This window comes from Trichomonas vaginalis, chromosome II (assembly GCF_026262505.1).
Source record: "Trichomonas vaginalis G3 chromosome II, whole genome shotgun sequence".
Taxonomy (NCBI): Eukaryota; Parabasalia; order Trichomonadida; family Trichomonadidae; genus Trichomonas; species Trichomonas vaginalis.
This window is the reverse complement of record NC_067204.1, coordinates 3,496,521-3,516,184: the sequence shown is the minus strand read 5'-3', so window position 1 is coordinate 3,516,184 and position 19,664 is coordinate 3,496,521. Positions and strand designations below refer to the sequence as shown.

Sequence of the window (19,664 nt, the reverse complement as noted above, 5' to 3'; positions counted from 1 at the left end):
TTTTGATTTAATTCTGTTTAGTTTCTTTTTATATTCATTGTCTGGACTCTTGGCTGCTTTGTTGTCACTCATTTCTTACGAAATAAAAAAATTAAATATTATTTAAATATAATGGAGTAATAAAATAAATCGGAATTTCTATTAATTTATTGTCAACTTCAACTAATGCATTGCCGTTAATATATCTAACAAATTCAGCTATTGTGTCAAATCTTCGTCTTCTTTTTGTCATTGATTTATCAGTTTTTCCATAATCGAGATGAATCAAAACTTTATCCCCTTGTTTAAAATTCATGAGCCCCGAATTAATTTGTTCACGTTTAACATCATTCAACCTTTCCATTTGCTTTCTAATATATTCCCATTCTTTTGAAATATCATTTTTCATTTCCACTGGTTTCATGTTTATAGTTCTATGCCATGTATTATTGTAATAATATACTAACTGTTGTATGATGGAGTCATGATTTCCATCCCAGTATATCTGACCGTTAACCCCTAACGCATCTCTAAGAGTTCTCATTACCGCATCAACTATTTTATTATGAAACGTATATGGAGAGGACGAAAAGAAAAAATTAATTTGTGGGAAATAATGAGCCATAGCTGCCTGAAATCCTTTATCACCATCACCCCTGATATTATCTACTCTTTCATGATCTAGTAAGTATTGTATAGCTCTTCTTGTTTCCTGTTCTGTTTTCCCTTTCACCGGAATGCAATATAAATATCTAGTGTTAATGTTAATGGCGAATAAATAAGTAACGTTTCCTTTTGAATATTCCAGATGATCGATTTCGTATGAATATGGATATGGAGCAAATGAAGGGCGACTAAATTTTTTCTTTAACGGTTGAATTTTCGGGTCAATTGGTTTATTTAATATCTTGAAATCCTTTTTAAAATCTTTTTGCTTCTTTAATGTTTGAAATGGATATAATAAAGTGAATGATGAAGGATTAACTGAAGGAGGAGGAGGTACTGTCGTTGGAGGTACTGTTGTTGGAGGTTTTGGTGTTGCAAGTGGTTTAATTTTATCTGCTTTGATTTTGGATTTCATTCCCCCCTTCATTAATTCTGGATGTATTCTATTCATTTGTTTTAAATATGCTGTATATAAAGGTTTGATATACTTTCCCGCTTCGAGTTTATGTTGAAGGATGAATTCCAAAAGTTGATCTTCATTTAAAAGTCGGGCTGAATATGGTTTAACTAATGAATCATAAATTAAAGCTTGTGCTTCATTTATGGTCTGAAGGACCTGGGCGTTTTGCACCTTTTGTTTTTGTTCCTTTGTTTTTTGCAGCTCATGATTATATAATTTATATAATTCATCAATATCTTCTTCTGTTAATACTTTATTTTTGAAATCTTTCAATTGTTTAAGTTGTGATTTAGTTTTTTCCTTTGTATATTCATTATTTTTAATTTTGTCTTTAATTTTAGAAATTATTTTATCATGATATTTCAAAATTTCATTTTTATAATATGGATAATAATAATCCATATCATCACCCGTTATAGTGTTATTATGTTTTTGGAGATATGCTTTTAATTCATAATAAGTAAGAAAATTTTGATTAAGTACTAAATCATAAATTAAATTTTTTAAATCTGCGCTATTCATTTATATAAAAATAAAATAAGTGTTTTAAGGGTGCCCGCCTCTTTGAATCATAGTATCAAAACCATCATTAACGGTTCCTTTTGTCTCTTCTGTGGTATTTTATTAAAAATAAAATTTTAAATTGTATTAAATAAATGGCATACAACATCCATTTTCACAACATACAGCCTTAGTGTGTGCTCCTGTTAATGCAGTCTTACCGATTGTTAAGCGAGTCATTGACCCGTTTTTAAGTTGTAAATTAATATTCTGACCATCAAAATATCACTTTATCATTTATTATATCCAAATAATTTTAGGTGTTAATTGTTTATTTTGTCGTAAACTAACACCTTTCATTTTTTGTGCAATCTTTTTAAAATCACTTCCATCAATTGAACCGTTGAATGATGTATAACACTTAGGGCATAAAGCAACCATGTTATCACCTTGTTTCTCAATTGCTAAACCCAATAACTTCTTCTCATGTGCTTTTTCTTCAGCTTTATTCTTTAATTTAGGTTTAAATTTCACATCAAAACAGAAGAAATCAAATGGTGCGAATTTGAAAATGTTTTTCATAAAATTGTTTATCGGTAACAATTGCTTGAAATGCTTGAGTGTTAGGAAGATTTGGGTCGCCAGCGATTGCCCAATAAGATGAATCAGTATCACCTTCAATGAAATGAAAACGATTAACATTCATGCATTTATACATAAAATCATAAATGAAAACCAAATACCAGTATTTAGCATTATCTAAAGTGAAGAATGCCTCTTGTAAACATGTATCACATCTATAAAATCTATCTTTGAGCATCACTTGATACGTATCCTCTCCTATTTCTCTTATGTTTTTAAACTTATTTGACATACATGCAACGCGTGCCTTCTGTGCATTCATTATTTTAGTCTTTGCGTAATTTTGTGTATTCATTGCATCGTAACCATATGATCCATTAAGCGAAATCTTGCAAAATAAACTTTTTCCTTTATTTCCTTCTAATTCAGCCTTTTGTCTTTCGTTCATAAATTCGTTCGCAAATTCATTAAAACAAGTGTTTTTAGTAAATGTTAAAATTGATTGAATGTCATCAATGATAAAATGAAATCTGTCTATTAGATACCAAAGATAATAAGAAGAAAATGGTTGATATTGGTTGTGTGTTGATGCTAACTGAGTTAATTTCCTCTGTTTCTGGTCAACCGGTAGATTGTTTGATTTCATGTAATTATACATAAAACTGCCAATTGTTTTTTCATCTGTGATAATATCTAAGTTTCTTATTATCGGTAAAAAGTTTATGTAATCATTAATGTATTTTTCATCAATGTGACCCTTTACTTCAGCCACGAATAAAGTATTTTTCTTCTTAATTATTCCCAGTGCTTTTGCTTTCTTTGTTGCTGTATCACAAATGATAACACCATTCAATCTTCCCGGCATATACATTTTATGGTCAGTATATTGAATGAAATCATGAGGATTAGATGAAAATGATGAAGGATATAATGAATTAAAATCGACACCAACGAAATGAGTCATGATGTTGGAAGTGTCCTCATTTGATACAGTTTTAGTTTCTGGACTATATGAAAGTTTATTAATGTGCGTGATTCCTTTAAGATTAACACGATGTTGAACATTTGATAGACCACCAGTAATTCCATTACGGAGAATGTGATAAGCTTCAACTGAATCTAAAGTCATTGGTAAATTATTTTTTAATGCGTGATTTCTTAAATTGATTCTTAAACGTTGAATGTCTTCATCTTTATTTGATTTTACGACATTGCAATAACAACACATTAACTGACAATTTTCTTTAGTATGTGGTTTTTCATTATCTATTCTATCTAATGTTGGTTTATTTGCATATGTAAACGCTTTACCACACATTTTGCATTTAGATGAAAGGATTAAATCGTGATAGTATTGAAAATCATCCATTGAAATATTATTTTTAGTATCCCTTTCTGCTTTTTCATCTTGTTTCTTATATGATTCAATTTTATATTTCCAATACTTTTTCGTTAATTCAAAACTTAATTCTATCTCTTCCTCAGGATATTTTTCATTAGGATTAAAGTCTTTATATGCTAAAGCGTAACGAATCATTGAAGCATTCGATGATAAAGAAAGATTATGAAGCATATCAATTTTATAAACAAATGTTTCTTCAATAATTTTATCGATTGGGTCAATCATAATTTCAACATCTTTATTGCAATAATGAATAAAATATTCTAATCTATGCTTAAAATTTTTAGCATCATTGAGATATATTTGATAATCACTATCTGATATAGTTTCTTGGGTTAATGCTGAATAAAATGAATCTTTCGTGAATGGTTCCTCTTTATATAATTCTTCTTCGTAATTCTCCCATGTGATGAATTGATAAGGGAAAAAGGATTTAACACGTGATTTATTGTTTCCGAAATCTTGAGTGAATTGGTCTAATGTCCCACCCGCTATATAATTTCTGATGTCAATAAATCTCAATTCATATGGAACGTTTGTTTTCTTTACAATGATTTGCTTAAATTGTGAAGATGAACCCAGCATTGATTTTATTTTCCATTTTGCAGTGTTTAAATCACGAAGAATTAAATTTAAATCAAACTTTCCCGAATTAAAACCTATGATATTCACTTTATTGAATTCCTCATCTAGAAGTTCTTTAAATGCTTCCTTCTGTTTTTCATTTAATGTATGAGACAAAGTCCCCACCGTTTGCGACTTCATTAATTCATTGTATTGTTCAATATTTGATTTAGCAACTAATGAACAGGTTGAAAATAAAAACTCAATCCAATCAGAAATAAAAGAATCACTCGAAGTTAAGCAAAAATTCCTCGTATATGTTTTATCGTTTAATTTAACCGTTGATGATACCATGAATGGTTTTAAGTAAGCATTCAAAGTTGCACACTCAGAAAGTTGTAATTCTTCTTTAGTCTCTAATGTTTCGAAGTCAAAAGTAATATAATATCTTGTCGGTTTATAATATTTCTGCAAATTGTGAGCTAATAACCACTGATATATCTTCTGTTTCGTAATATGTGGTGCATATGGTTGCTGTGTCTTTTGCAACTGAACGTCTTGAATTAATCTTCCATTATTTTCTTTACATTTCTCACAATGCTTTAAAAATCTTCTTTGGTTTTTCCTTTCTGGATCATCACGGATAGAATAAACTTCTTCTTTACAATATGGACAAACTTTATAGCCGGTGAGTGCTTCAACGTCTGTTATTCTGTCAGCGTGAAGTTTTCCACATGGACTCTGTGTTAATAAAATATTTACTGTTTCAAATTCTGGATCTATCATTATTGATTCCACTAATGGAAAGTCTACCTTATTTATGTCCACGTCTTCTGGTTGAGGATCACAATAATAGAAATCAATATTAACATTTAACATTCTCGCTAATCTCTCACTTTCTGATGAAATGTCAAACCCTTCATATGCATCTATTGCTTCATTTAAATAGCTTCTACGAGTTTTAGGATTAGCACCATCAGGAATGTTATAGAAGCGTTTAAATAACCTTCTACCTTCTGCTCTAATTTGATTATCATTCATTTTAGCTGTTCCGTTTTTGTTCATTTATGTAAGAATAAAAAATTAAAAAATAAATAAAAATAAAGTTTATTTTTTAAAGCCCATAAAATGAATTAAGAACACATAAATTTTTATCATCTGCGACGTGACGAATACATTTTAATTTACTCAAGAATGCGTACCCTGATACATTAAATCTAATTCCTGTCTTATTTAATTTCACAACTTTGAAAAGGAATGTATGAATAGCTATAAAATGATGAGAAGATGTTTTATGGGTTGCTTCCATTTTTTCTGAAATAAATGAATAAATATAATGCTTATACGTTTTCATATCTTTTATATTCTTAATAACGAATGGTATAGACCTTTCCACTTCGTCTTCCTTCGGTGCTGTTCTTTCATATGAAACATTATTGGTATCTTCAATAATGAAACCACAATCACACAAAATTTTATAGGTTCCAATGGTTTCTTTTGATATTTTATCTAATAAATCAAAAACTTTATCAACACCCGTGCATTTATTTAAATAATAATTTGTGTAAATATCATGATCTTCTTTCTTAATCGTATTAGTTGCATATGTCACGTTTTTAAGAGCTTTTTTGAATTTTTCGGAATCTAAAGGTGGTGAAAGTAGGATACAGGGGTATTCTTCATTATCAATAAATTGTAACTTATGTTTACGAATAAATTTAGTACCTTCTTCTGAAAGTGTTTCGTCTATTTCACCATCTAATAAATTTTGTGTTGATTCTGAGACATAATTTTTATATCTTTCTTCATGAGATTTCTGTACTTCTGATTCTGAAGCTGGGATATTCATTAAACCCTCTACTTCATTTTCATTATATTTTTCAACTTCTCTTAATTCCTTAATTTTTTCATCTATTTCATCTCTTATTTTTTTCAGTCTTTCAATTTCATTGTATTCATCATCATCTTTAATCCGTTCTTCATAATATTCAGGGAAAACATCAGGTTCTTTAGGTTTTTCTTCTTCAGATGTGGGATATAAGAAATTTATAACATCATCTTTATTCATTTTTCCATCATAATCTAAATCATTTAATAACTCCGCGAATTTTTTACAATTTCTTAAATAATATTTATCAACTTCATAACCTACCTCCTCTAATATATCCTTTATTTCCTCGTTTGTGAATCCTAATTTTTTAACGTCGTTAGTCTTGACACTCATTTCATACAAAATAAAAAATAAATCATTAAAAAATGTAAGACATTAATTTTAAAATAATTTATTTTTTATTCATGAAAATAATTATTTCTAATTTCTTTTACTCTCTCGTACATACTAGATTTAAAGAATTCAGAACATTTCCCATAATCTCCTAAATGTTTTCTTATCTTATTGGTTTTCCATTCATTATATGAAACTGTATAAACTTTATCTTTATCTTTGCATCTTTCATCTCTTCCAATATATTTATATTTCAATTTTGATTTATTGGTTTCATATTCATTAGCGTTTAATAATTCACAGTCTTCCTTTTTAAATATATTTTAATGCATCGTCTATATATATATAGATGTAACAAAAAGTCACACAACCCTTCATATCCTACTAAAATCGCTCGATATTGTATGAATTCTTACGTTTACAAAAAAGTCACAAAACCCTTCATATCCTACTACTATATAATTGAAAATTTGCTCTTGGTTTTGATACCAGAATGCAAAAGTTCTCATTTAAATCAATTATAAAACATCATTATAATTCCAAAATTTTTCCATTTTTCATTTTTTGATGTTAAAATAAGGGTTTCGTTTTGCGAAAAAAACGTACAATACGCAATTTCGCTAAAAAAACGAGAAAGGGACAGACTAGCCCATTGTCACTTTTTAATTTAGCAAATGAACGCTTATGGAGTGGAGTTTTTGGGTAAATCTGATTTGCTTATAAATGAAATAAAATCAAAAGAAACCATATTGGCATTATATTATGCAAAAATAAATGATCTTACTTAGTACTTTTAAAGTTAATTTCAGAAAAAATTTGACACAATGGTATCCGGCACATACAAGTGGTGTACAACCAAAATATAAGTTAGTTTAAACATATATTGCTATATCTCATGATCTTACTTAGTACTTTTTAAAGTTAATTTCAGAAAAAATTTGACACAATGGTATCCGGCACATACAAGTGGTGTACAACCAAAATATAAGTTAGTTTAAACATATATTGCTATATCTCATGATCTTACTTAGTACTTTTAAAGTTAATTTAGAAAAAATTTGACACAATGGTATCCGGCACATACAAGTGGTGTACAACCAAAATATAAGTTAGTTTAAACATATATTGCTATATCTCATGATCTTACTTAGTACTTTTAAAGTTAATTTCAGAAAAAATTTGACACAATGGTATCCGGCACATACAAGTGGTGTACAACCAAAATATAAGTTGGTTTAAACATATATTGCTATATCTCATGATCTTACTTAGTACTTTTAAAGTTAATTTCAGAAAAATTTGACACAATGGTATCCGGCACATACAAGTGGTGTACAACAAATCTTCGACTCGATGAACTTGTCATCGATTATATTCCAGTGTTGTTCCTTCATTCCTGATTAAGTTGCAAATTAAAGGTCTGGATTCAGAGAGAAGTGTTAAAGTTATCAAAAAGTCACAAGAGATTTCGAAGAAATGACACAATTTAAAAAAGTCGAATGCATCAGTATGCTTGAAGCTGTTCAGAAAGGTCTGAAAAATGATACACTTGATCCCAACATTGTTTACTCAACATTAAAAATATTATTGCAAAGAAAACATTTGATTTAATAAACATTTAATTTATTATAATTAATTTTTTATTACAGTATAGTAAAAAATGCTATAAATAAATTATTATATTTTATTAAAATGTGACTTTTAATAGTAAGTGAATAAAATAAATCAGGAATTGGGAAAGAAATAAGGTTAATTAAAAATAATGAAAATTACAAGTTTAAGGTTAATGAAAAAGTGACAATGGGCGAGTTTGTCCCCCACTCAAAATTTTTCCATTTTTCATTTTTTGATGTTAAAATAAGGGTTTCGTTTTGCGAAAAAAACGTACAATACGCAATTTCGCTAAAAAAACAAATATGTACGTTTTTTGGTTTCGCAAAACATCCAAAAACAAATATGCTATAAAAGTGACAATTTTAGCAAAACGAAACCCTTAGTTAAAATTGTATTTTTGTTCTTGATTTTTAGAGTATAAATTCAAAAGTGAAAAAATTTTAAACTAGTCCTCTCAATTTTTTTCCAAATTAAACAAATGCATGTTGGAGGATATAAAACAGAGCTAATAACCAATGCTGATATTACAGCATTAAAATATAGGCATAATGCGATAATCTATGAGAATTTGGAGGAATTTTATTATTTTGAAGGTTATAATCACATTTGATTATAACCTAAAATACAAAATAACAGAAGATACGTAACTTCACATGATACTATAGTTTGTTAACTCTCATATTCAATGTAATTAAATGATATTCGACATAATCTCTATCAGCAATATATTCACCAAATTTTGAAGTTGTGTTTTTGAAATGTCTTAGTGCTTATCTTTGATTATTGTATATGTAATCAATAGAACAACATCATTATACACAATAAAATTGTTGTTTAAAAAATAATTGATTCGTAGTATATGCTTTTCCAGTTCTTCCCTTATAGATGCAGTGTATATCACTGATACACTGCACATGTATATGCATAGCTGGAAAATAACGCACTTTTTCATTTGAATGAGATTCATTGAATTTAAATTTAAGAAAGGAGTTTACAAATGCAGGATATTGTTCCTTTACCCTGCATTTGTAAACTCCTTTCTTGAATATATAGCACTTTTTCTATAGAATGTCACATCGAGATTTAAATTCAAGAAAGGAGTTTACAAATGCAGGGTATTGTTCCTTTACCCTGCATTTGTAAACTCCTTTCTTGAATATATAGCACTTTAATAAATTATAAATACCCTATTTTATTTAAAACTTTTTAAATCTACTCATTTTTCACTTTCAAATATAAATAATCATACTTTATCTTTCTAAAATTTCTCTAATCCTTAATTTTCTTATCAAATTTGTTATTTTTTGTCTTATTTTTCAAAATTTCGAATTTTTTTTGGAAATTTTTATTCAATTTTGTATTTATTTTATTCCATTCTTATTATATAATAATATTATTCATTTAATTTTTTTTAAATTTCAATGATTACGATAATTTTTAATTCAATTTTTAAACGAATGTTTTGATGGGATGGGCTTACTGATCATAGACTCATCCAGTCAAAACATTCGTTTAAAAACTCTGGCCTTCATCAATGCCAGTGCTCACAATTCATCACCTCAGAGCCAAGTTCCTCGACGGTCGTCCTCATTAGGAATGTTCCCAGAGGAACTTGGCTCTGAACGAAAATCACAAGCCCTGGCCTCAGGAAAGGCCAGAGCTTCGCAAACATTCCTCGGGGCCGGTTTTCTCAAAGACCGCCCTGATTCGGGGCGGCCGGAGAGGAATCCAGTCCCGAGAGAACGTCACTACGAAGCTCTGTCCTTTCCTGAAGCCAGAGCATGCAAGATCAATCCTCAGGACCGAGTTTTGCGATGATCGTCCTAATGATAGACGGTTTCGCAAGAACTCGGCCCTGAAAGACATCAAATTACAGGCTCTGGCTCCAACCGAGACCAGAGCTTCGCTAATATCCTTCAGAGCCGAGTTCCCTGAGATTGTCCAGATCGCAGACACTTCTCAGCGGAAACTCGGCCCTGAAAAGCATTAAATACGAAGATATGGCTTTGGTAAAGGCCAACACCTGAAATGCAATCCTCAGGGCCGAATTTTGAGAGGAATGTCCATGTGATGGATGTTCTCATCAAAATTCAGCCCTGAAAGACATAGAATCACATGTTCTGGCCTTAGCCGAGACCAGGGCCTCGCTTACAGTCCTCAGAGCCGGATTTCTTAATAACTGTTGTAAACAGAAATTCATCAAAAGTGACACCTCAGAAAAGCTAAAATATTGAATTTTTGGAACTTTTGATAGAGCACGTTTTTAAATATTAATTAAAGTAAATGTATATTTTGTAAAGATTCTTTTTAATAAAAAATAAAATTTTGAAGAAGAACACAAAATCTTCTGAAAAATAATATCACATAAACTCATATTATTTTCTAATATATAACTATTTTATATAAAAATCAAATTCAATGATCTTAAAAGCGAAGGATAAACCCCAAAAATTACGAATATAATGAGTGGGAATATAATGCTTATCTATCATAAAAACATATGAAATATCAATTTTTGCTTTACGCCTAATTTTTGACGACAATTAGCAAAAAATGTTAAATGTTAACACTCAGTCCATTTGAATATGAAAAATAAAATTGACTTTGATTAAATGTTTTTATTTATCATGCAATTCTTCTTGCGACCAAAGATTTGAATAAAAGTTCAAAAAAAGATAGCTTAAAAAATAATATACGGTAGTGTTTACTAATAGATGAATAGTATATAAATTCTATTAAAATGGATTTGATCCAAAAAAATATATAAAATTTGATCATAAATAAAATCGTTTTAAATTACTTCTTCATTTAAATTATAACAATTATTTTTGGTTTTATATTTTTTTGGATCAAATCCATTTTAATAGAATTTATATACTATTCATCTATTAGTAAACACTACCGTATATTATTTTTTAAGCTATCTTATTTTTTGAACTTTTATTCAAATCTTTGGTCGCAAGAAGAATTGCATGATAAATAAAAACATTTAATCAAAGTCAATTTTATTTTTCATATTCAAATGGACTGAGTGTTAACATTTAACATTTTTTGCTAATTGTCGTCAAAAATTAGGCGTAAAGCAAAAATTGATATTTCATATGTTTTTATGATAGATAAGCATTATATTCCCACTCATTATATTCGTAATTTTTGGGGTTTATCCTTCGCTTTTAAGATCATTGAATTTGATTTTTATATAAAATAGTTATATATTAGAAAATAATATGAGTTTATGTGATATTATTTTTCAGAAGATTTCATTCTATATGCCTATGAAAAGTACTCACAAAACTCACTTTTTCCTAATTATAATTAAATCTAGAATATTGTATTATGCTTAGTATTATTTCATTTTTCTCATTCAATTTAGAATTTACAAATGTCAAAAAATTGAGAGCTGTCACTTTTGATGAATTTCTGTTTATTACATAACATTCTATATACGTCACTCATAATGTAAGATTTCAACTAGTCAGCATTCATTATAACATTTAATATTTTATCAAACAAAATTGAATAGAATTTTATGAAAATCTTCAAGTCAATGTTTCTTCAATTCACTTTATTTAAGAAAGCATGTTTGTCTCAATAGACAAGATGGCACAGTATGATACATCTTTAAAGATTGTATTATACTTGTGCAATATGAACATGCAAATCAGGACAATAGTTGTTACAAAGACTTCAACCATTTCAATCTTTGATTATATCTTCAAAAATGAGGCATTCATACCGCAATACATTTTTAATGGGATCTTACTCGATAAGAATTCAACTCTCTCTTTGTATGGAATTAGAAACGAAGACTATATTTATTTCTTTGATCCATCCAATAGCATGCAGCCCAACAAATCAGAGATACAAAACATTGTTAGTGTTGCAAAAATGAATAATGCCGGTGGCAGATCAGCATTAATTGCAAAATCTGCTGCAGATAATGAATTTCGTGAAGAAATTTGTAAGATTAATGACTTAAGAATGATGAGAAAGATTCAACAAGCTGGGAAATTTACAGGTATAGTTCTTTCTTGCCCAGCAAAAATTCAACCCAAGGAACCCACAAAAATCCCCATCACCAGATGCATATCAACTACAGCTCTCCCGAACTTATGGTAACAGAACCCATTTTTCTCAATAACTCCACGAAAATTTAATCAATAATAATTTAATCATGGTATATGGGGAAGGGTTTATATTACTTTTCATTTCAGTTTGCTGATGGTAATTCAAACTTTGACCCAATTTCATTTTTTTTTAATTCATTTTCCTATCATTCATTTTTGGATCCAATGTTTATTTGCTCTTCATGAATTCAATTTTCTTCACTTTACAAAATATGCATAAAAATTGGAGCTTCATAAGATGAACATAATAATATTATATGATTTTTAACTTTTAACTTCAAATCATATCATTTCTTTACATTTACTTTCAAGTGTGATTACGATTTACCACAAATGCAGCTTCAATTACGCCTTTTTAGGCACGCATCTTTCCCTATTCTTGTTCTATACTAATTTCGAATGAGACAAACAATAATACTATTGCTGTGTTGTACTAGGGGAAGATATTGCCAAGCTCTTCATTGTTAGACCTCAATAGGATCTTTTTGATTTGTCATGAGTAGATTTTTTTTTTGAAAGGATTGCACTTAGCAATGCAGAATGTATATTCGATAGCCTAACATATTATTGAATATGAGAATGAGCCCGCTTCAAAATGAGCATACATCGGTCCCATTATTGATGGGAATATTTATACTTGTGATTCTATTGAATCTGATAAGATTTAATGAGAATCCAGAATTCATCAATTTGGATGATCTATAATCAAATAAATAATAATATTTTTACTTCCTTTAAAATAATATGGAAACTTATTTTCATTGTTTTAAGTGAATTAGGTCCTTATTTATTGCAGAAAATATTTCATATAAGTCTTTTCTTAGATTTTAGAATTATATTGATGAAATCTTTTTTTAATTAGTTTTGGTTTAATCTGATTCAAATATATAATTTACGATATGCAATATTTCGTTCAGAATACATTTAATACATTCACATTTGATGTTTTACGCTTGATTATACACATCTTACTATTTTCTCCGTCAATATGAAAGATAATAGATTGATTGGTAGCAGTGTCTCAAGTAACAATAGACTCCTTAAGTATTAACTAGTTTTGATAGAGCATCAGAAATCGTTACCAGGAATCTAGTTGAGTGGAAACCATGACTGTAAAAGTTCTATTAGCTCATTTGTTAGAATTCAAATATTCGATGTATTTGACTAATAACCAATCACATTTTAATTTTTCTCAATCAAACCCCGAGTTTTTATGGCAAAATAAAGATATTAATATCAGGACATGCTTTGCTAATTGAAATAATAATCCGTTAACTTACATGCTCATGTAATATTATTTTGGCGCCAAATTATCGTATCAATCACAATTTTTGAGCTAAACCGTTATCCAATTTCATATGGCAAGCACACCAAAGTTTGAAGTTGTTGCTGATCACGAATTCAAGGTCCGCGATCGTATCTATCTTAAGGATGAGAACGGCCATGACCTCTCAGAAGTCACAATCATCGCTATCGAAGGCACCAAATATACTGTTAGATCCGATGAGGACCGCAAGGACGTCAAGGAGCTTGAGGGCACAGATAGACTCCTCGTTAAGACAAGAGACAACACAAAGATCTTCAAGGAGCAAGAGATGAAGCGTGCTACCTCAAAGCTTGGCTCAGACGATGAAGACGATGACGCCGATGAGGACGCTGATGCCGATGAGGATGGTGATGAGGATGATGAAGAGGGATTCGATGATGACGACGATGAACCAAAGAAGAAGTCCCGCCGTGGCAGAAAGGGAAAGATGGATAAGGCCGTCAAGCCAAGACCAGCTGGCTGCCGCTCTAACCCACGTCGTGGCCAGAAGGAAGAATAAATTAACCAAATTTTTATACTTATTAATGACGTTTATTACCACTTGGATAAAAATTGATAATTAGGGACTTAAATGCTTAATATTTTATTATTTATTTTTTAAAGTTCGAAATTCCAAGGGAATCAATGATACGTTAACGAATTACTTTCAGTTTAAGCCTGACTTATGATTCTTTATGAATTTTGAGGTCGATTAAATAACTATGTTGATTTCAGAATTACCCAAATGCTTGTCTGAACTTGAAATTCATTGCCATTTGTAAAAGTTATGATTCAAAGCGATTCCTTAGAAAATATGGATTGAATAAAAAATTATATTGATTGAGGGTCGAATTATTGTCCATTTCTTCCATTCATTCCTAAATCAGGAGTCAAGTGATGAAAATTTTCTCAAAATATAATTATCATACAATCACTCTCGATTTCATGCTAGTTTTGTTCATTTTTATTTGTGTCCAAAAAAATAGTCTATCGTTCAAAAATGTCTTTGGGTGTTTCACATCCCAAACTCAGTCCTGCTCAGCAAGTTAATCAACTTGGTAGGAACATTGACATAGAAATAGATGAATTAGTAGCAAAATTTAATAAACTTAAGAAAGAAAGCGAAGAATTATCTGCAAAAGTAAAAGTATTGGACGAGAAAAAAGAAATTTATGATAAATGCGTTTCAACTCTTGATGAACATGATAATGTAATTAATATATTTAACGATTATACAAAAATTATTGAAGATGCACAAAAATATCTTGATATAATTGAGTCAGATGGCAATACATCTCAATACAGCACGAAAGATGATCACTATTATGATTATAAAGAATGGGAACAACGAAAGAACAAATTAGCACAATTACTCCAATCTCTTAACTCAATACTTGATATGATAAAATAGACTTCCCTGTTAATTACGTTTGTATTTGAAATTTGTTAAATTCTTATAAAGAATAAATGTTTACTTCTATATTAGATGAAATATTTGTTTCATATTTAAAACTTCATGGGGATATTAACAGTAACTTTGTTTTTGAAACATTATTATCATCATATAAAGACTAGATACAAATCTAAATAATTGTATCGAAAAGTATCGGAAGTAATTGGTATTTACATGTTGTTTACTCTCATACATTGATTTTATGCGAATTTGATGAGTAGTTGCAGATCTCATCACAATGAGAATATTTCGCATATTCAGATGATAAAAATATTTCGTATTACATGGGAATACTAATCGAAATTGCGACAAATTACAATGCGATATTAGTTGTATAGTGTGAGGTCACAGGATTTTGCATCAATTAATAATTTAAATTAGATGGAATAAAATTTCCTATTTTGGAAGAGTGAAAATGATTTTTCTTAACCATGTGGACATATTGCTATAGATTCATTTGAATTTAATGACAAAATTTTCGAATGGAATCAAATTTTGTCGTCAATTAACATCAATTGATAAATTTTTAACGTTACACTGCTTCTACTTTTGGTTGACTAAAGAAACAAAGCTTTAATGTAATAAATAAAATAATAATATACGTTACGAAGGCAATAGATGAAAATAGCAATCCTAACCACTCAAGACTTTCCATTTCTGCTTCTACTATCACAAATCGAGCTTTCAGAATTAAGCAGAAAAGCTCTAGGAACATCTATGAAAATTTGAAAATATTTTTTGCGGTTTCTTTCAGTACTTCGTATAGAATCTCTTACATTCTTCGAAATTAAGGGTGCCGGAAAGTGAAGTGAAAGCTTTTATAAAAACAACACTTTTCAAACTCATAAAATCATTTTTATTTTGTTTTGTTTATATGAGTATAAACCTTAAGTGATGATGTATCATAGTATCATATTCAAACTAAGTGAAAACGATGTTTATGATTATAAGGCTATCGAAAACATAAAAAAATCATACAAAATTTTTAAAATCTGGAGGGGAAAAAGTGCATTTATCTCAACATATGAGAATTGAAAATAAACTTTGTTCTGTAAAACTTTTAGTATAACCATTGAAATTTTGTGTTTAATGTATCTCACTGACTTAAACACAATATTGGAGGACTAGATACATATCTAATTAAACTTTGAATGAGACAATTTCGACTGGAAACCACTACCATTGGGTTTGTTCCCTAATGGTAATTATCAGAATCCAGTGAGATTGTAGTGCAATCGGTCTTAGTTTTGAAGTTACCCACTAATTGCATCTCGACACTTTTTAACAAGTGCCAAATGTTTTCTATAAAATATCTAGTATCTTGTACCTAGATATCATTTCTGCAGTATCAGCCCCTGCCATGGAATAACCAGGGACTAGATAGGCCCGCAAGTTCGAAAATTGCGAAACAGTTTTCTTCAAACTGGAAGTATCCAAGACCTCAATATCATAGAAATAAAAACCTTAGTATATACACTACTAATATATGTTTCAATATCATTAATATCTTTACTACAAATGAAGTTATGAGCGATACTCGAAATCGCGTCACCTCACTTTCCGGTACCCTTAACTTTGATATTAATCACCAAATGTACAGGTACTAAAAGAAACGTTTTATTTAGTAAACGACTCGATTACTGTTGCAAATTTTCATTTAAAACTAAATTATAAAATAATTCATATGCATAATCCACCTTAGAGGTTATTTCTGACAAGTTTTAATATATTACTCGCACCATATTTAAATTATCTATCCATACGAACGATAAAGGAAAAGCACAAGGATTATTTACATTTTTCTTCTGGAAACATGCTACAAAATTTAATGCACTTCCTCTTGCAGCCATTATAGAGTCTGCGAATCAACATTTAAGGAAGTTTGGTAAACAATTAAATGCGAAACTAATCCTGAAGATTTTATTGATCAAAGATTATTATCTTCGATTCATGGAAGTGTCAATATTAACGAAATACTCGGACAATACAAGAATAGAAAGTAATTCTATCAAACATATTCAGAAGAATCGCTTACAAAAATCTCGAAAATTTTTTAAGATTCATACCAATCCATTTGATGTAGAAATATAAAGACAATATATGATTCACAATATGATATATCTTCATATTATTTTGTAATTTTTTTATTGCCAATGAAATGATTTTTTTATTTCTAATGAAATTAATCTTCAGATGAAAGAATAGTTTTTCAATCATTATTTTGTTTATTAATATTAATATTTACACTATACGAAATAAGAGATTTAATATTACTTGCTGCAATATCAAGAGCACTTTATCCATTATTATCTTTTTCATTGATATTGATACCATGTGAAATAAGAAGTTCGGCCATTTCTTTACTATTAGATTCTGCTGCATGATGAAGAGCAGTTTTTCTATCATTATCTTTTTCATTGATATTTGCACCGTGGGAAATAAGAAGTTCGGCTATTCCTGGATAGTTACAAAGTGCTGCAATATAAAAAGCGGTTTTTCCATCATTATCTTTTTCATTGATATTGATACCATGTGAAATAAGAAGTTCGGCCGTTTCTTTACTATTAGATTCTGCTGCAATATGTAGAGCGGTTTTTCCATCATCATCTTTTTCATTGATATTTATACCATGTGAAATAAGAAGTTCGGCTATTTCTTTACAATTATTAAGTGCTGCATCATGAAGAGCGGTTTTTTCATTGATATTTGCACCATTTGATAGGGAATATTCACAAAGATAAGGAATATTAAATATCATCGAAATATTATAGCATTCGTCAATATCATTAGTTTGATCGAAATATACTAAAAATGATTCTAGATTATTATACTGGGTACAATAATCTAAATCAATCTCTAAATTATATTCATTCATCAAGAATGTAACAAAATCAATGTTGTGTGAAATAATTGCATATTCCATGCATTTTTCATTTGGTGTTTGATATTTCAAACATTCACTCATGATTTCTTGATTTCCACCTAAAAATGAAAATTCCAGACATGTTTCTGTTATTTCTGAGCTGAATTTCGTTCTTAAGAATTTGAAACAATCAACTGCTCCATGGTAACAACATAATTCAAGTAATGAATATCCTTCGTAAGAATCTGGATATAAACTACTGTTAAGTGTTTGATCTTTATCAAAATCTTCTATCTCTGTGAATGATATGAATCTATCTAAGTCATTATACATAATTGCTCTGTAAATCGTATTTTCTGTATGAATGTCTAAATTTTCTGAGTCAAGTCTTCCGTAAGTAATAGAATTGTCTAATTTATATCCATATTCTTTATAAAACAGGAAGTTTGAAACAGGTTCATGATCGGGAGCCCCTTCCTGATGGTAATCATCAAATATTAGTTTGGCAAGAAATAAATATGATTTTGCATAGCGATTATTATACGGAATTATATTTAAAATATCATCCATAATCCTTGTTGGTGAGAATTTCTTTGAATCAATCAATTCTGTTTTGATCTTTTTGTAAATTTCTTTTAATTCTTCTTCTTTGTCCGTTTTCAGCTGATACAATGCAATATATGTATCAATGTGATTTTTACATTAACTTCGCAGTTCGCTGAATTTATTTGGATGAATGTCTTGTTCGGACATCAATAATTTTTTAAGAGAACACATTTGCAAATCGGCATATAAATATCTTTTAAACTCATTAGAAGATACAAATATTATGTTAGACATGTGGAAATCAATCTTCACAAAGATATCGGAATTAATTTATGAACATTAATTAAGTTCATAGATATGAAATGACACAATAACAATAGACAAGTCGAGACATATTGGATTTTCATCCAGATGATTATACTATTATACCCTACTTTTCCAACATTTAGAAAACATGCATGACCCTACCCAGGGTCCAAAAATTGGTATTTTCTGCGCTCAGGCAACATGAGTTTTTGGGCCGCCAAATGAATAGCTCAAATAGTTTCCTCATATAGAGACATGCTTATGCTTAGAGTTTGAAGGGAATCTAAAGTGATTTTTTTCTGCATTTCGAAATCTAATGCAATCTTAAAATCATGATTAAACTGCGAATCTGGGCGCAATTTTTTAATATGTTAATATATAAAGGTACCCCTACTACTGCGAATGCTTCAAATGAAAATTCAAGAAATCGGATTAATTTGATCACATTAGTATAGTAGTGGTCAATCCAAAAACTCATTTGTTGATATATAACCTATAGAGATGATAATTATCGACTCTTCATTGAAATGCATAAGATTTAATAATCTCATAAATATTCTTTTTAATTTTCAGTATTTCGTGTGCATTTAGATTGCATATACCTGTATATGATATTTCTGGAATGTTTTGGTTAGATATTAAGTTTTTTAGATTAATATTTTAACATTTTGATAAAACAAGCAATTGTTCCATTTTGGAATCGCGATTGAACTCTAGTTTGACTAATATGATGTTGTATGATCAAATGAATTCTAACTTCATGAGATAAAATTTGAAATTTGAAAATGCGATATCTGACTCAAATATTTATCTGAGCACATTTAACATTCAATTATAAACTAAAGTAATATACAGCAGATTCGATTTGGCTTATATTTTAAATATTCAACAAATAATCTTATAAAATTGTGCTATTCACGTTTCTCAAAGATGAATTAAGCATTTACAACTTGTGCATTGATGGAATTAGATATGGATTCTAATGTTAATCGATATTTTGTAAATTGATATATATTTTATCATGGTTTGGCATTTGATCGTGTTGAAACCGGAATTGCAATATGCATCATC

The 19,664-nt window shown here is 29.2% G+C and overlaps 7 protein-coding genes and 1 pseudogene across 8 annotated transcripts, besides 5 other annotated features; 3 read left to right on the top strand and 5 right to left on the bottom strand.

Annotated features, from left to right (window-relative positions):
• Positions 1 to 6,534: part of a mobile genetic element that runs on past the window's edge.
• Positions 92 to 1,627, bottom strand: TVAGG3_0479340 (integrase core domain containing protein family; the record flags this gene model as incomplete). The annotated part of the gene is made up of 1 exon (XM_051235793.1): positions 92 to 1,627. One exon carries the CDS (start codon positions 1,625 to 1,627, stop codon positions 92 to 94), a length of 1,536 nt encoding a protein of 511 aa, XP_051093617.1.
• TVAGG3_0479330 lies at positions 2,008 to 3,053 on the bottom strand (annotated as a pseudogene). Its single transcript has one exon. A coding segment is annotated over exon 1 (1,046 nt).
• Positions 4,541 to 5,219, bottom strand: TVAGG3_0479320 (uncharacterized protein; the record flags this gene model as incomplete). Its single annotated transcript, XM_051235792.1, has 1 exon — positions 4,541 to 5,219. A coding segment is annotated over one exon (679 nt), but the record flags the coding sequence as incomplete, so codon positions are not given.
• TVAGG3_0479310 (uncharacterized protein) lies at positions 5,269 to 6,378 on the bottom strand (the record flags this gene model as incomplete). Its single annotated transcript, XM_051235791.1, has 1 exon — positions 5,269 to 6,378. The coding sequence occupies one exon, from the start codon at positions 6,376 to 6,378 to the stop codon at positions 5,269 to 5,271; it is 1,110 nt and encodes a 369-aa protein (XP_051093615.1).
• A 474-nt stretch (positions 6,535 to 7,008) lies between the features above and the next one.
• Positions 7,009 to 8,201: a mobile genetic element.
• Positions 8,202 to 10,172: 1,971 nt separating this feature from the next.
• Positions 10,173 to 10,210: a mobile genetic element.
• A 1,175-nt stretch (positions 10,211 to 11,385) lies between these two features.
• Positions 11,386 to 11,422: a mobile genetic element.
• Positions 11,423 to 11,545: 123 nt separating this feature from the next.
• Positions 11,546 to 12,896, top strand: TVAGG3_0479260 (uncharacterized protein; the record flags this gene model as incomplete). The annotated part of the gene is made up of 1 exon (XM_001301557.1): positions 11,572 to 12,111. One exon carries the CDS (start codon positions 11,572 to 11,574, stop codon positions 12,109 to 12,111), a length of 540 nt encoding a protein of 179 aa, XP_001301558.1.
• Positions 12,897 to 13,465: 569 nt separating this feature from the next.
• Positions 13,466 to 14,030, top strand: TVAGG3_0479250 (uncharacterized protein; the record flags this gene model as incomplete). The annotated part of the gene is made up of 1 exon (XM_001301558.2): positions 13,478 to 13,945. One exon carries the CDS (start codon positions 13,478 to 13,480, stop codon positions 13,943 to 13,945), a length of 468 nt encoding a protein of 155 aa, XP_001301559.1.
• A 387-nt stretch (positions 14,031 to 14,417) lies between these two features.
• TVAGG3_0479240 (uncharacterized protein) lies at positions 14,418 to 14,892 on the top strand (the record flags this gene model as incomplete). Its single annotated transcript, XM_001301559.1, has 1 exon — positions 14,426 to 14,836. The coding sequence occupies one exon, from the start codon at positions 14,426 to 14,428 to the stop codon at positions 14,834 to 14,836; it is 411 nt and encodes a 136-aa protein (XP_001301560.1).
• A 777-nt stretch (positions 14,893 to 15,669) lies between these two features.
• Positions 15,670 to 16,446: a mobile genetic element.
• Positions 16,447 to 17,174: 728 nt separating this feature from the next.
• Positions 17,175 to 18,479, bottom strand: TVAGG3_0479220 (protein ubiquitination; the record flags this gene model as incomplete). Its single annotated transcript, XM_001301560.2, has 1 exon — positions 17,175 to 18,311. The coding sequence occupies one exon, from the start codon at positions 18,309 to 18,311 to the stop codon at positions 17,175 to 17,177; it is 1,137 nt and encodes a 378-aa protein (XP_001301561.1).
• Between the last annotated feature and the right edge of the window lie 1,185 nt (positions 18,480 to 19,664).